Below are 15,663 nucleotides of genomic sequence, written 5' to 3' on the forward strand. Positions count from 1 at the left end.
AGACAGAGGAAATGTGATTTATTACAGTGGTAGAAGTAGAAGTAGAAGTAGTAGTAGTAGTGGCACTAATAGTAGCAGTAGTATCAATAGCAGGAGCAGTAGCAGCAGTAATAGGACTAACAGTAGTAGTAGTAGACGCAGCAGCAGCAGCAGCAGTAGCAGTAGCAGTAGCAGTAGCAGCAGTAGCAGTAGCAGTAGCAGTAGCAGTAGTAGTTGGTTTGCTCCGGTGGTAGTTGTCAGGGGTGAATGTGACCGGATGCCTCCCAGGCTTTGAGGCGTAAATTGTATAAAAAAAATGTGGAGAGTGATTATGTCTTATGACTGTAAGTGAGAGAGAGAGAGAGAGAGAGAGAGAGAGAGAGAGAGAGAAGGAGAAGGGAGAAGGAGAGAGAAGGAAATTACAAAAATGGGAGGCTTAGTGTCACCCTCCCCAGGAGTCCAGCTTGGTGGAGGAACAGAGCAGGAAATGGATTTTCACACTCAGTGCCATATCGTTTATTTTTATATAACTTTTTATTTCATATTTTTTCAGTGTGGGTCTGAGTGCAACAGTGTGGTTAAACCAGTTGTTTCTGGTGCACAAAAAGACAGGTAGGGTCTTCATCATGTTATTTATATCCACATTTAACACAAAACAATGTGTTCTCAATAAGGTAAGGGAACCAGAATGTCAGCCTGGTATCTACACCTTATTAACACACACAACTATTAATACACACGATTATTAACACACAGAATGTTCACAATGAAAGCACAAAAAATGCAATTACAACATGCTGATACTCAAACGAGTGCTTCCTCTACAGTATGCGCCTCGCTTTTACAACCACATCAGAGGGCCGCTTGGAGTCCTCCCCAAACCCAGAAGAGTTTGAACCGGAAGCAGGACGGGCCTGGCTAACCTTTTCAACCCTGCTGCTGCTGCTGCTGCTACTGCCTTCTGGACAGCACATCCTTCTCAGGACATACAAGCTGAAGCCTGTCGAGAGGAAGTCTTCTTTTTTCTCATATTCTCATATTTCTCTCAATGACTTCCTCTGGCCACCCTCTCAGAGCCCTTTCCCGCACGGTCAGCTGCGCTGCGTCCCCCATTAGCATTAGCTAATGGCTTCAGAAATGACAGGATGCCGCTCATATCCGATAGCCTGCTACGATCATAAAAACTGCCTTAGTATGCCTTAAACATCAGCACTAACACGGAAAAGCATTAATGAGCGATGGGGACGGACAAGAACGATGGGAGTCTAATTGGGATGCTGCTGGGGTTTTTAGTTGCCCTTCTCTGACTCTTGGAAGTGGAGGCTGGTGGCTAGATGGATCGCTGGATATGGATCTAGCAGCATTCCATGTCCCCAGGGGGGTTTCAGATGATGCGGTAAAGCCGGGAATTCGGGGATTCCGTGGCAGTTGGGTACGGGGGGAGGGAGGTTTCCATGGAGATCAACATAAAAACTTTATCGTGGAAAAGAATTAAACCTCATCAGGAATACATAAGTGCCTTTGTTCTCGTGTCACTCATAGAGGCCACCAGTTTAACTGAGCCAAGCACATATTTCAAATCTGAGGACAAAGAATGGCCTCTTCCGAGATCTCGGCACTGAGGATTTCAAACAAATTGTTTCCAAGTGAGGAGCTTTTAATTCTTCATATATAGTGAGATGAAATCGGGAGCTATGGTGGAGAGGGTATGCCGCCCCAAAGAAAAAAGCTGATCTAAACAAAAGAACATAGCATCTTATAGCAGAACTGTGACAACCAGTTTTGTGTTCCATTGATGCTTCAACAGCAGATACATGCCTAAACAGACATAGATAAACTAAAAATGATTCATTATCTGTACATTAACAGCACATATATCAGGTACAAGAAGAAAAAAAAGAAAAAATGTGTGAGAGTTCTGCAGCTCTGCCTACAGTCCTCTAGCTTTCACAAAGTCACTGTGGGAGGCACAGGAAGGTCTGTCTGCATCCTCTCTCATCCTTTCTATGGTGACGCCTTGCGTCGCCACAACCACCGCTGTCTTCCGGAGTTCCTCGTACTTCTTCTGTCGCTCGGCAATGGCGGTGCATGCTGCGATGACCTCGTCGCTCTCGAAGTCGTCGAAGTCCTGCTGAAGTTCTGGGGCCTCGTCTATGAGATGGCGCGCCTCCTGCTCCTGTGAGGCAACCTGGGCTGCTTGGCGTTTCTGATCGCGGAGTTTCTGCGCCCACACCAAGTCCTCCTCCCATAGGTGGCGCTCACACGGACTGAGGTGCACCGCCACCTGGAACGACCGGGTAGCCTGTGGACACACACACGTATATACAAATACGTTAATACACACCGACAGATATCACACAAACACACATCCACAGATGACACAGAAATATCCACAAACATACAAAAAGCATGAACACAATACTTTATACACATACACATAGTAAAAAGACATATAACTGAACACACACACCAAAGGTACTGACAGAAGGTAGTGATTATCCTCCTCTATGCTTAAACCACACGTGTAGATAAGTTTGACCTGACACCAGATCACCCCACACTCTAATACACATGCTTCCACATTTTAGTTCTGACTTTTTTTCTGACCACGGTTCCCTCAGGGGTCAAGTTAATAAACCTGTAAAGGGTCACGGACATCAATGCAAATATCTTGATTTAGTATTTCATCATTCAGGAGAGTTTGTTATCTGCAGCATTTGAGATACCCAGCAGGGAATCATAGGGAATCTATGAGTGAGTCAAATGGTCAATGCAGTATGATCGAAGATATTTCCTTCTAGCTATTTTTAAACGATGGCTCATTCTTGAGCAATCCTTCCAGTAGTGCAAAGGTCCATGACGTCCAGAGGGCCATGGCGTTTCTTCCCTTTCTTCTCCCATGCAGCTGGAGAGCCAACAATATGTGGGTTGTTTTACGCAAGAGAAAAGTTAACTTCATTCAAGTGTTATCTTCGTTAAAAAGATTTATATGATAATTCAGAAAATGTTCCAGTATCAAAATGCCACATGACTCTCTCCATCTCCTAACTAGACTGCACCAAGAGCAGGATTTAATCTTAAGGCACAAAATGCCAAATGTCAAATTCTGTGCTAATTAACTGTTTAAATGTTGAAGTCAGTCCTAAGTTACAACTCTGGCCTCTCGCCCCGCGGCATTCTAAGAACTGACTCTGCTGTTAGCGTGTCAGCCCAGTCATCTTCAAGCGTGTCCGTGAAAAATACCATGCCTTGGAGACTTGTTAAAGCACCTCTGATGGAAGATAACTGAAATGGTATTTATAGTCATTAATTATACATATCCACTGAAGCAGCAGAAAAAGCCAATTACGGTGGGCTTAGCGCGAGATTTACGCGCTCATCTCGGTCTCCTCAATGACTGCAGTGGGGGTATCGATTTCAACATCAAAACTCCACACGGCTGCTTTCCACCCAACACACACACACACACACACACATCACAGTCAACAGGCGTGACAGGACACAGATTAATGCACAATGCGTGACTGGAGAAGTCACGTGGGGGGACGCAATTCAATCTATTCACCAGTGGTCTAAAGTAAAGAGAGCAATTACTAAAATCCCCATTGAGGTCCTATAAATACATATCTCTGACGATCAGCTCCACTGACTCAGTCCCTATAGCCACCTCAGGGGCCTCGCTCGCGGTGACGTGTCTCACCAGCTGCCAGACAACAAATGTAGGCAATATGTTTTGCCCCCGAAAAGAAGCCAGAGAAAAACCATTAGGTGTAATAGATACCTTTAATATTAGCCGGCTCAGAGTGTTGGGTTGTGTCAAGTGTTTATTGAAAAGTATAGTGGGTAGTGCTAGCCAAAACAATCATTCACTGGACGGGGCTAAGAATCCACCTAGCATGTGTCTGTATGTGTCTGTGTGTGTATGTGTGTGTCTACTGTATGTGTGTGTGTGTGTGTGTGTGTGTGTGTGTGTGTGTGTACGGAGAATCCACCGAGCACCATCTGTAACATGACCCCAAGTCTGGCCAAGCTTCAGCTGGTGCAACAGGCCCTGAGTGTGTGAGAGTGAGTGTGTGTGTGTGTGTGTGTGTGTGTGTGTGTGTGTGTGTGTGTGTGTGTGTGTGTGTGTGTGTGTGTGTGTGTGTGTGTGTGTGTGTGTGTGTATACTGCACATCTAGAGACGTGGAGAAACTTGGTTTTAGTGTGGGGTGGGAGTGAGAGAGTCTTAAATCAACACTATGCAACAATTTTCCACTTCTTGAGGTATGTTTATAAGGGCCAACTACTTTTGGCATTATCTTCAAATTAAAGAAGCATTATGCAACAATTGTACTTCAGGATTAGGGTTAGGACAAGCAATTTTACCTTAAAATAAAAGCTTGAAAAAAATTGGGGCGCTACAATGACTTTTAATATGGAGAATCACCACCGTGCCATTGCCATACCAGGGTCCATAGGCATATACGTAACTGCTAAATGTAAGATTGCCTGAAGCCGCCCGGCTTTTTTATGTCTGCTGAACTAGTAAGTAGCTTATTTGCCGTCTTGCTTTGTCTTGTATTGCACTTGTTTGATGATTGAGTGTGTTAGGACAGTTGTTGACTAACTAGTTTGTCATGATGTCAAAGTCAGCACATTTCAAGAGGTTTCGTTAGTTTTAGCCGCTAGCATATCGTAAGCGATTAGCAATTGATCTGGAATTCTACTTTAATTTAAAGGAAATATGGTCAGGTGATGGACAGATAAACAGACAGGTCGTTCCCACCAGCAGTCCAGGCTGTGCACTAGGGGTGGGGGGAAAAAATCGATTATTCGATTTTAATCGATTCTCTCTAAAGCGATTGTCTCGATTCAGAAAAGTTCATAATTGATTTTGTAATTAAAAAAAAAATAAAATAATAATATATATATATATATTTTTTTTACACATCCATTTTATGTTGAAATGGAAGGTGCATCGATTATTGGATTGTTCATAGAAAGTCAAAATTGTGACAAGGAAAAGCTTTTTCTCATAAAAAATAGAGAAGGTAATTCATCTGTTGATTTTCTTTAATTATCAAACACAAAGTAGGAAGTGTAGCAAAGACTCTGAGTAGCAAACTTGAATGTTTTAAAAGTCGAAATGGATTGATAATCGTTTTATCGGTTTAGAATTGATTATCGCTTTTTTTACACATCCATTTTATGTTGAAATGCAATTATCGATTGATTATCGAATATCAATTAGAAACTGATAAAACGATTATCGATGCATTTTGACTATTGAATCATTTGAGTTTGCAACTCAGAGTCTAAATTGAAGAAAATCAACAGATGAATAACCTTCGCTATTTGCTTTATTAGAGTAAAAGCTTTTAATGGTCACAATTTTGACTTTCTATAAGCAATGCAATAGTTGATGCAGCTTGCATTTCAACATAAAATGGATGTGTTAAAAAAAAAAAGTATTTTTTTTAATTACAAAATCGATTTTAAATCGATAATCGATAATCGATTTTAAATCGAATCGTTGACCTCTGAATCGATTTCGAATCGAATCGTGAGGTGCCAAGAGATTCCCACCCCTACTGTGCACTCTGTCCTTCTGCGGTTTGGGTGAGAACACTCATAAAGCCTGTAAGGAAAGCCTTCACACCACACCACTGCCGGAAATATCGCCATAAACCACCAGTTAACATGGTTACAAGCTTTTATCAGTGCCAACTAGGCTGTTGGTGGTGTTTGCAAGGTTTTTGCATGCTCTTTAGGTAGTTAGCCTGCTAGGTTCAGACCAGAACTTCACAATGCTTCTTAATTAAATTTTGAACCGATCCACTGGATTGTGTGACAAAGCTGAACGGAGGGACTGTATCACATAAACAGAAGTGCTTACCTTGTCATGTTGGAGGTCATTACAGCTGTTATCCTGAAGTCATTAAGTTACATCTAGCCTTACGTCTAAACTCGGCCCTACCATCACCCAATCTGCAGTTCAGAATGTGGTCAACCAACTTCCATAATGCAACATGCCCCAAAGTCTGAGCAGCCACAACTTCCTGTTTACTTCACACCAAATGACGTATCAATCTTCCATCAGACAATTACAGTGTGGATAATGGTGCCGTCACAGGTTAAACAGGACATGTTTGGTAAATTAAGAACATACTTTAGTACACAAGTACCCTGATTCATAATGATTCCACATCATAATAAAATGTTCAAGCCCTTTACTGCAAACATTCCCCACCTGTGGATGTGTAATGACGACTGCTAAGCTCAGGAAATGGGGGCAAACACCTGGGCATCATTCTCCTGACAAGCCCAAGCTCCTCAAACAAAGCGCCACAGACACAAGGCCGAGACCTGAACCCAGAGAGCACGGCGGTGACCCCGTACGGCCTGATCTTTCACGAGCGCTGGCCTCCTGCTCTCGCTCTCACTCCCCGCTGCGCACACAGAAACACCCGATCAGATAACGGCCCCGCGAGAGAAACGGGATCCCAGAATGTCGGCCAATCAGAGGCAGTGCCAGGGATCTGTTGCACGTCAAGTGGGAAACGCTTAATGAAAAATAAAAAGGGAGTTGAGCAAGACGCTCGTCTTGGGCTGCAATGGCTTTAGCAGAGAGAGAGAGAGAGAGAGAGAGAGAGAGAGAGAGAGAGAGAGAGAGAGAGAGAGAGAGAGAGGGAGAAATAGGGAGAGGGGGAAAGGTAGAGAGGAAAAGAGAAATAGAGAGAGAGACTGAAACAGTTAATGATGGGAAGAAAAAGAGACAATAAAAAGAGAGGAAGAGAAGGAGAAATATGGTAAGAAAATTAGGCAAAAAAAGACAGAGGGGAAGAGATAGAGAGATACAGACAAGAGAGAAAGAAAATGATGAGAACTAGATGGAGAGATACAGAGAGAAGGAGGGAGAGAAAGAGAGAGAAGGAGATTGAGAGAGAGAGAGAGGGAGGAAGAGAGAATGAAGAAGAAAGAGAGCAAGAAAGAGAGAATGAGAAGAAGAGAGGAGTCAAGAGAAGAGAGGGAGAAAGAGAGAAGTTTACACAAGCCTTTCCCCACCATTCTTTGCAACCCCGCCCTGCGTGCAGAGACTGAGACAGAGGAAGGGATGTGTGTATGTTGTGCGTTACGAGCAGACCTTCTTTTATATACGCAGCCTTTACTGCTCCCAGTAAAACTTTTACAAGAGCCTCTGCACGATCACAGAACACACAAGTTTGATCATCTCATAGTTATTCGCTAAGTAACTGTACAACATACATGTCCACTACAGAGAAAAGAAGAGAGATCACTGCTCTTTTAGTTTTTTTCAGGAATGTACTGTAATAAAAGACTAAATGGACTTTAATGGACACCCACTTAATTAACACCTGAGGCCAGATCTTTCTAGAGAGAGGCTGCAGGCTCGGCATGGTTCAGAGATGCATGCACGTTCACACAAACTGCCACTAGACCCAGCTTGTCCAACCCAAAATAGAAAGGCATGTGTCTCACCAAAAATTCCCATTATGTGTGTGTTTGAGCTGTGTGTGTATCTAAGCACCTCAGGTCTCAGCTCACTGTGCACAGGTACCTGCTCTGGCCACCAGCCAACCCACTTCGACCTGTCGTTTACCACAGGGCGACAGCGTTTGCACAAGACTCTCTCCACTCCCTCATCCTTCTCTTCGCACCTGAGAGCAGGTTGTGGCATGTGTGGTGTCGTAGCCCTCATGCTAAAGTACTCTTCCATGCCGCTAGGCTAGGCCGGGCTACGATATGATCTTTCTATCACTGGAGCAGGAACGGTGAGCTGGCAGCACTACACACACGCGCACACATACACACACACACACACACACACACACACACACACACACACACACACACACACACACACACACACACACACACACACACACACACGCAGAGGGTGAGACAGATAGAGGATAAGTATGAAAGAAAGTAGAGAAAGTACAAAATCATGGAGAGAATGGAAAGAATAAGAAACAGAGAAGACAGAGAGAATAAGTAAGAGAGAGATTGGAGGGAATAAGACAGAGAGTAAGACAGAGAACAGAGGGAATAAGAAAGAGAGTAAGACATATAAGAAGATACATACAGAATACGTGAGACTGGAGAGAATAAGACATAGAGTACGTGAGAAAATGGAGAGAATAAAAGTGACACAGAGACTGAGGATTAACAGAACAGAAAGAAAGAGAGTGAGAAACAAAAATGTAATTTAAACGAGATTGAAGGTGGTCCATTTAAAAGAGACTTAAGATGGTAAAATGACATACACAGCTGAGCTTTAAATCACCACGCAATCTAAGAGAACACAAAATGAATGGAACCAAATTACACAAAAATGAAAAATAATGAGAATAAAGATGAGTGAGGTGTTGGATGGGGATAATGTAAGTCTTCAGCAAGTTCACTTTAAGCACTTCTCTGATAAAAGACTGAGAAATAGGCTGGGGTGTTGGATAGGGATGGTGTACATCATTAACAGGTGATTTACGGCGTTCCCCAGTAGGACTCAGATGAGAGGTATGTGCAGGACCGGACGTAGCTGCAGGAGCATCTAGACAGCATGTTTTGCAATGGATCTTTTTTTCCACTTTTTTTTCCGTTGCTTGCCATGGTTACAAAAAGTGTTACATGGTGCTCTGTGGTATTTTGTCATATAGAGAAGAAAAATACAGAGGAAAGAGGAAACGTTTTGTTTCAGTTCTTCTTCTGTGTGTGTACGGAACAAAGTTCTGAAGGAGAAATCAAGATCTCTGACTCTTTAGATAGTCCACCAGGAAAAAAAAAATCCCAAACAGGTTGACAGCAAAGAACACGCACTGAAGGTTGCATTTGAAAATGCCTCTGGATAGAATTTTATATTATTATATATTATATTATAATTTCTATTGTCCCTAACAACACAATGACAAGCATTTTATGCAGATGAATTTTATGAAATAGTAAAAATGTAATTTCTCAAAGTTCAGTGGCACTACTTTTTTCCCCGCAAAAAAGGAAATATGAAACTGCACTTAAGATAGCTGGGGTTGGGGCACTACAAATGTTACAAGTTGTTTTTGGCTTTTTGAGAAGAACTCAAACAATGTTATGACCCCATATTCAGGCATTCATTTTGACATCATTAAGTTAAAATGTTGCCTCTAGGTTTTTAAGAAACATATTGTAAACATTAAATCATTGCCTTCATTTTGCTATGAGACTGTTGCTAGGGTAACTCACCAGTTCCACCTCCCCCATACTGAGCTGGGCACGACCCAAGGTTTGCCGCGCCTCCCACCAGTAGGGGCGGAGCTTGACTGCCATCTCTGCCGCCTGTACCGCCGGGAACACCTCCTGCAGGATGGTCAGCACCTGGGGTGAAGATTACAATCATAATCATGGCCATTATCATCATCGCCATTATCATCATCGGCAGCACCATTATCGCCATCATCATCACCATCACCAACACCATCATCATCACCAGCATCAGCAGCAGCAGCAGCAGTACATCACCAGCATAAGCACCACTGATACGTTCATAATTCCAAGACAGTCCCTTAAGCACACGATCTTGCTAAATGGGCCAGTTTATGACTTTACAGTCAGACAAAGGCTACTATTTCACATACAACAATCAGGGAAGGAAATGCACGCATTCACAGAAAAGGACTTTACTGGGGGGTCTATTCTACGTCATGCTCTGCACAGCAGTCTAGTGGCTGATGATGTCATTCCCAGCGGCTGTGTGCCGACAGTGGGCTCGGTTAGCAGACACACACATATATACGGCCGTGCAGCAGGTTAACTTTGTTACGTGCCGGGGGAGAGCCAGGTGATGAAAAAGACTAATGACCATCTCCAGGGGTAGGGGGGCGGGCAGTGAAAGGTCATCTCTGAAAAACACGGCCGCAGCTGGAGGAATCCGCTCACGGGGGAGAAAAAAAAGACATCACCTCTGTGCGCACACAATGGCTGGATGACGTTGTAGCAGTGCTGTGGTGGGCGGCTAAGCTGCCACATGAGGAAGTGGCACTGATGCAGGAGGGTTCAGATGTGTGCATCATATTCTCCCTTAGTGTATATACAGCCGCGGAAAAAATTAAGAGACCACTTCAAAATTATCAGTTTCTCTGGTTTTACTATTTATTGGTATGTGTTAAAGTAAAATGTACATTTTAGTTTTATTCTATAACCTACTGGCAACATTCCTACCAAATTTCAAATAAAAATATTGTCATTTAGATCATTTATTTGCAGAAAAATTACAATTGGTCAAAATAGCAAAAAATATGCAGTGTCTTCAGATTTCGAATAATGCAAAGAAAACAAGCTCATATTCATTTTTAAACTACAAAATACTAATGCTTTAACTTAGGAAGAGTTCAGAAATCAATATTTGGTGGAATAACCTTGATTTAAAATCACAACTTTCATGTGTCTTGGCATGCTGTCCACCAGTCTTTCACATTGCAGTTGGGTGACTTTATGCTACTCCTGGCACAAGAATTCAAGCAGCTCCGCTTCTTTTCAGAGAAACTGATAATTTTGAAGTGGTCTCTTAATTTTTTCCGCGGCTGTATATATATATATAGCTATGGAAATGACATGTATCTGTGGGCCTCCGCCACCCTGTAATGGATTCTCATTAGAAGATGTCTGTCAGTGGAATGCTCTTATCAAGAAGGAGGAGGAGGAGGAGGAGAACAGGACAGAGAGATGACAGAAGCAGAGGTAACACAGAGTGGGTGAGATTAGTGGGACAGAGTGTGTGAGTGAGCGAGTGTGTGTGTGTGTGTGTGTGTGTGTGTGTGGGGAAGAGTGTGTGTGTGGAAGAGTGTGTGAGTGATCGAGTGTGTGTGTGTGTGTGTGTGTGTGTGTGTGTGTGTGTGTGTGTGTGTGTGTGTGTGTGTGATCGAGTGTGTCAGTGATCGAGTGTGTGAGTGAGACAGAAAAAAGGAAGGCGATAAAGATAGAGCCTGAGAAAGAGCAGCTCAAGAGAAAGAAGACATCAAGAAACCTGTGAGAGAAGAGCAGAGAACAGTGGAGAGAGCACACATGCAGCAAGAAATAAATACAAAATTAGCTGAACAAAGAAATAAAGAGTGTGAGAAATATAGAGTGAGTAAGCCAGGGAAAGGGGGAAGAGACAGAGCAAGACAGAGACAGAGCTAGTCAGAGAGAGAATGAGAGAGGGAAAGAGAGAGAGAGAGACAGAGTGTAGTACTACATCCCCAGCACTCAATATGAACCGATCAGGTTACCAGCGAGTCCAACAGAAGAGGGGTCAAGGCCTCAGCCTGCAATGTGCAATCCACTTCCACAGCCTGACAGGCCAGCCTTCATAAATATGATCGATGGTATCAGATCCTGAACGATCCACGACAGGGTGGGAGAGGGATAGGCAGACAGACAGAGAGAGAGAGAGAGGAAGAGTACCATGCAGCTGCTCTGGAAAGATGCCCTGCTTTGGAAAGCAATGGAACACATGGATTTAACCCAGGGGAGGAGGGGGGGAGTGATGAGAGAAGAGGAGAGAGAGATGGGGGGATGAAAGGAGAGGGAGATGGAGGTGAGAGGGAGAGGGGGACAGAACTGATAGATGAGAAGAGTGTGAGGAGATGAGAGGATGATGAATAAAGGGATGGATGAACTGAGTGAAGTTCAATACACTTAGACAGTGACACAGGGATAGTAAGAGCCAAGATATGGACAGAAGGGAGCAAAGAAACAAAGAATAGAGAGGGGGGAAGACAAAAGAAAAGAGAGAAAGCAGAAAAGACGAGGACTCAAGAGAAGAAAAAGGGAGATGAAGAAAAGAAGAAAACAAAACAGAGGGTAAGGAAAGTAGAAGAACAGAGAAGAGAAGAGAAGAGGTGACTACAGCCCTCTCACATAAAAGCATACCATCGCCATGGCAGCATAGGACAAATACGAGCGCTGTGCCAGTTAAGATAACTGTCCCATCATCCTTCACTTCAAAGCATTCCCACAGACCTCTGCCAACATGGCATCTATTGCCACTCAGCGGCTTACAGCACCACCCATCTAAACACTCATCCTAACCCATGGCATATTCCCATCTGAGATCACATCCAGTACTTGACTCTAAAAAAAAGATGCTTTAAATCTATGGCATAACTTGGAGGCTTATAGGAATACATTCAACGAAAGAGTGTCAGCAACACAGTTCTTTCAGTTCATGAAACAGTAACGCTTTTACTTGAACCTTTACTCATAAAAATGACAATCTTAGGAATCACTTAGCATCACCTGCCATTAGTTGTTGGTGTGTCAGCTAGTGTCATGTTATCGTTACTAATAAATGTGGGGAGTTTGGGATGCCATAACAGCTTATGCTAGCCTGGGTGACATCCGTTTTGTACGTGCTCCACTGATTGCTGTGTTCTCGCTGAAAAAAACGTCTGGGATCGCTCGACCCGGTTTGGTCTGGAATTTGAATATTCGGTCAGAATATGGCCGAGCGCGCTGATTGGTCCCTTCCATATGCGCCCCAGCGGGAAGGCTTCTCATTATCATAAACATGGCCGACGCGGAAGCCGAAACAAGTTCTAGCTTGATCGAGCAGGCGATTTCGTCTGTTCCCGCTGATTTAGACGGAATTTCAGAGCTGAAACGTGAGCAAAATGAGGCACTGAAAGCTTTTCTTTCCGGGAAAGACGTTCTCGCCCTGCTACCAACTGGTTTTGAAAGAGTTTGATTGACCAACTTGTGCCTCTCGTATGAAAGAAACTTGACGGCAGTTCTTTGTTCCACGGCGTGGAGAGGCCCCGCCCAGCGTGCCCCACATGGTTCAGCTCATTACGTGACATCATAACCAGACCAAACCGGGTCGAGCGATCCCAGACGTTGTTTTTCAGCGAGAACGCAGCAATCAGTGGAGCGCGTACAAAACAGATGGCACCCAGGCTAGAATCACTTAGCATCACCTGCCATTAGTTGTTGGTGTGTCAGCTGTTATCATTACTAATAAATGTTGGGAGTTTGGGATGCTACAACAGCTTATGCCACATGCTTATAAGATGTCACAGCATCACACATTATTACACAGACAGGTTAAGGTAAATTGTCAGCAGTAAAAGCCATGATTTATACCGATAACTTCACATAGCAATGAGAATCATGGATGTGAAAGAAAGCATTTGAATGCAGTTGTGCAAACAGTGCTACTGACAGTCAGTGTGGTCTGGCCACTGTGATGATTTTGAAGGGCTGAACCTAAAACAGAGGGGTACTGTGCTAGTAGGACGGTAGGAGTGGTATAGTCAGACAAGTCAACACCAATGACATCACGTCTCTGGCCACATTGCAACCCAGCCTTAACTCTAACGCAGGCACCTCAAGAGGAACTCATTTATTTTCCTTCTTTTTACAGACTGCAATGCAGCAACCACTTCTGCACAGTTGGGAAATCATCCAAAAATACAGAGCAAGAAACAGCAACTGACTTACAATCACTACAGCCAATGCTACTGAAGTTTTATAACGTTTAAATTTGTATTGCCAATAATCTGTTTGTGCTCATTCCCTAGTTCCCCTGTATGTATCACACATGCATATGAGGCAATGGCAAAAATAGCTAATTTGACTTGATTTGAGGAAACCTAATGCCACTTATGACTGGTGCTAAGGTGGCATATAACTTACGCCAGCCACAAACTGTACAATTTCATCATGCCATCTGCCTGGGTGGATCTGCTTGGCTCAGGGTGACAACCTCAATGTCAAATCTCTACCAGCGCCAAGTGGTTGCATTTACATTTTGGCAGTTCTAAAATAAGGATGCAGTTGATAAGCCATGTTGTCTATGCATGGCTGGGATAATATAGCCTCAAACCACAGGGTACTTGAGATACACACATATGTTAACGCGCACACATGCACACATATGCATACACGCACACAGGTACACGAACATCCACACACACACAGGTACACGCACAAACACACTAACACACTAACACACACACACACACACACACACAAACACAAACACACGCACACACACACACACACACACAAACACACACACACACACACACACACACAGACACACACACACACACACACACACAAACTTCTTCTAAATGTATTATCCATGATTCTAATCCCATACACTTTATCTCAAATTAATTGAATTGTTTCTCATGGTCATCTAGCTGTCCGTTCAGTGTTTGGGCTAAAACAAACTGGTGTTCGTACACAAGATTGTGCTCTGTAAATGGAAAAAAAATAGAGTGGCTCAGACCGAGGCATAAATAATCCCAGCCTATCAACTTGGTGTTTCGGGAACACTTAAGGGAGGGGTGTAATTTGATTGGCTCGGCTGTTGGGGTCAAATATCGACAACCTTTCATGAAACCGAATTGTGGACCGAGTCTTCAAGTTCCTCTGCAAAGCAGCACACAGATCAACTGACAGGAACAGCATCTGTCTCTCCACTCTCTTTCCATCTCTCGCTCGCTCTCATTCTCTTTCCATCTCTCGCTTGCTCTCATTCTCTTTCTCGCTCACTCAGTCTCATTCTCTTTCTTGCACGCTCTTCTTCTCCTTCTCGCTCTGCTTCATTCATGGCTTTCTATTTCCTCCCAACTTGCTCAATTTCTCAAAAAAGCTCTCTTTTTCCCCCTCCCTCTTCCGCTCTTCCAATTACTCCTTCTTTTATTCTCCCTAACATCCATGTCTCCTTCTCTATTTAAGAGGAGGCAAATACAATGAGATAATCCTAAATTCATCCCACTAAGGGGAAATGTGCAGTGTTGCAGCAGCAGTGGGAACGGCACAATAGCAGGTAGCAGTAAAAGAAAGCAAGATATAATAAAAAAGTAAACAGACAGCTAGAAAAGTTATTACAAATATAAAAGAATGAATTACTTTTACTGCAACGCCCTCCTAACGGGCCTGCAGGCTTGCGTGGTGAAACCACTACAGATGATCCAGAACGCAGCGGCGCATTCAAGTCACTTATGCTTGCCTAAAGAGTGCTTGCTGGTTCTGCTCCCACCTACCTAAATGTTATTGTAAGGGCAAATGTTACACCCAGGACGCTGTGCTCATCCAGTGAGCGTCGTCTGGCACTGCCGCCTGTGCAAGCACGGCAATCCAGACTATTCTCAGTTGTAGTTCCACCAACAGGTGGAACGACCTGCCTAGCACTACCAGAGCAGGGGCGTCCCTCTCTACCTCCAAGAAGCTCTTGAAAACCCAACTCTTCAGAGAGCACCTCCCTTCCTAACTGGCACCTTGGCTTAACTTGCACTTAAGCAGTGACAGTCCCGCACTTCTTTTTCTTTCAATGTCATTTTTTATTTCTTGAAAAAAAAAAAAAAAAAAAAAAAGTAATCATTGTTACACCAGGGTTTATTGCTCTTAGCTTGACTGTTCTCTCCCTTGTACGTCGCTTTGGACGTCTGCTAAATGACTAAATGAATGTAAATGAATGAAGTACAAAAAAATGGCAGCAGAAAGAAAGGACCTGCGTTATCTGTACTTCGCACTGACTTATGACTGATGTAACAAAACAGCTGAGCACTACCCATCGAAATGCCTGCCATAGCCTATGACATAGTATGTCCGTTTGAGATCACACCCACTATATGACACTAAGGAGTTCTTTTAGTTCATGACTTTACTTTAACGGTAAGGTACATCATAAAAGTAACATAGCCTTTAGGTAAGTAGCAT

General features: G+C 43.5%; 1 protein-coding gene across 1 annotated transcript in view; it reads right to left on the minus strand.

Annotated features, from left to right (window-relative positions):
* Positions 1 to 335: 335 nt before the first annotated feature.
* The window catches only part of ttc33 (tetratricopeptide repeat domain 33), a 34,120-nt gene continuing 18,792 nt past the window's right edge, over positions 336 to 15,663 (minus strand). The window contains exons 4-5 of the mRNA XM_080846920.1: positions 9,199 to 9,330; positions 336 to 2,281 (exon numbers count right to left, since the gene is read on the minus strand). Of these exons, the coding sequence (XP_080703046.1) occupies positions 1,910 to 2,281; positions 9,199 to 9,330 (504 nt within the window). The 3' untranslated portion in view covers positions 336 to 1,909. The remainder of the gene's footprint in view (positions 2,282 to 9,198; positions 9,331 to 15,663) is intronic.

The sequence above is a fragment of the Sprattus sprattus genome (genome assembly GCF_963457725.1).
Source record: "Sprattus sprattus genome assembly, chromosome: 11".
NCBI classification, from domain to species: domain Eukaryota; kingdom Metazoa; phylum Chordata; class Actinopteri; order Clupeiformes; family Clupeidae; genus Sprattus; species Sprattus sprattus.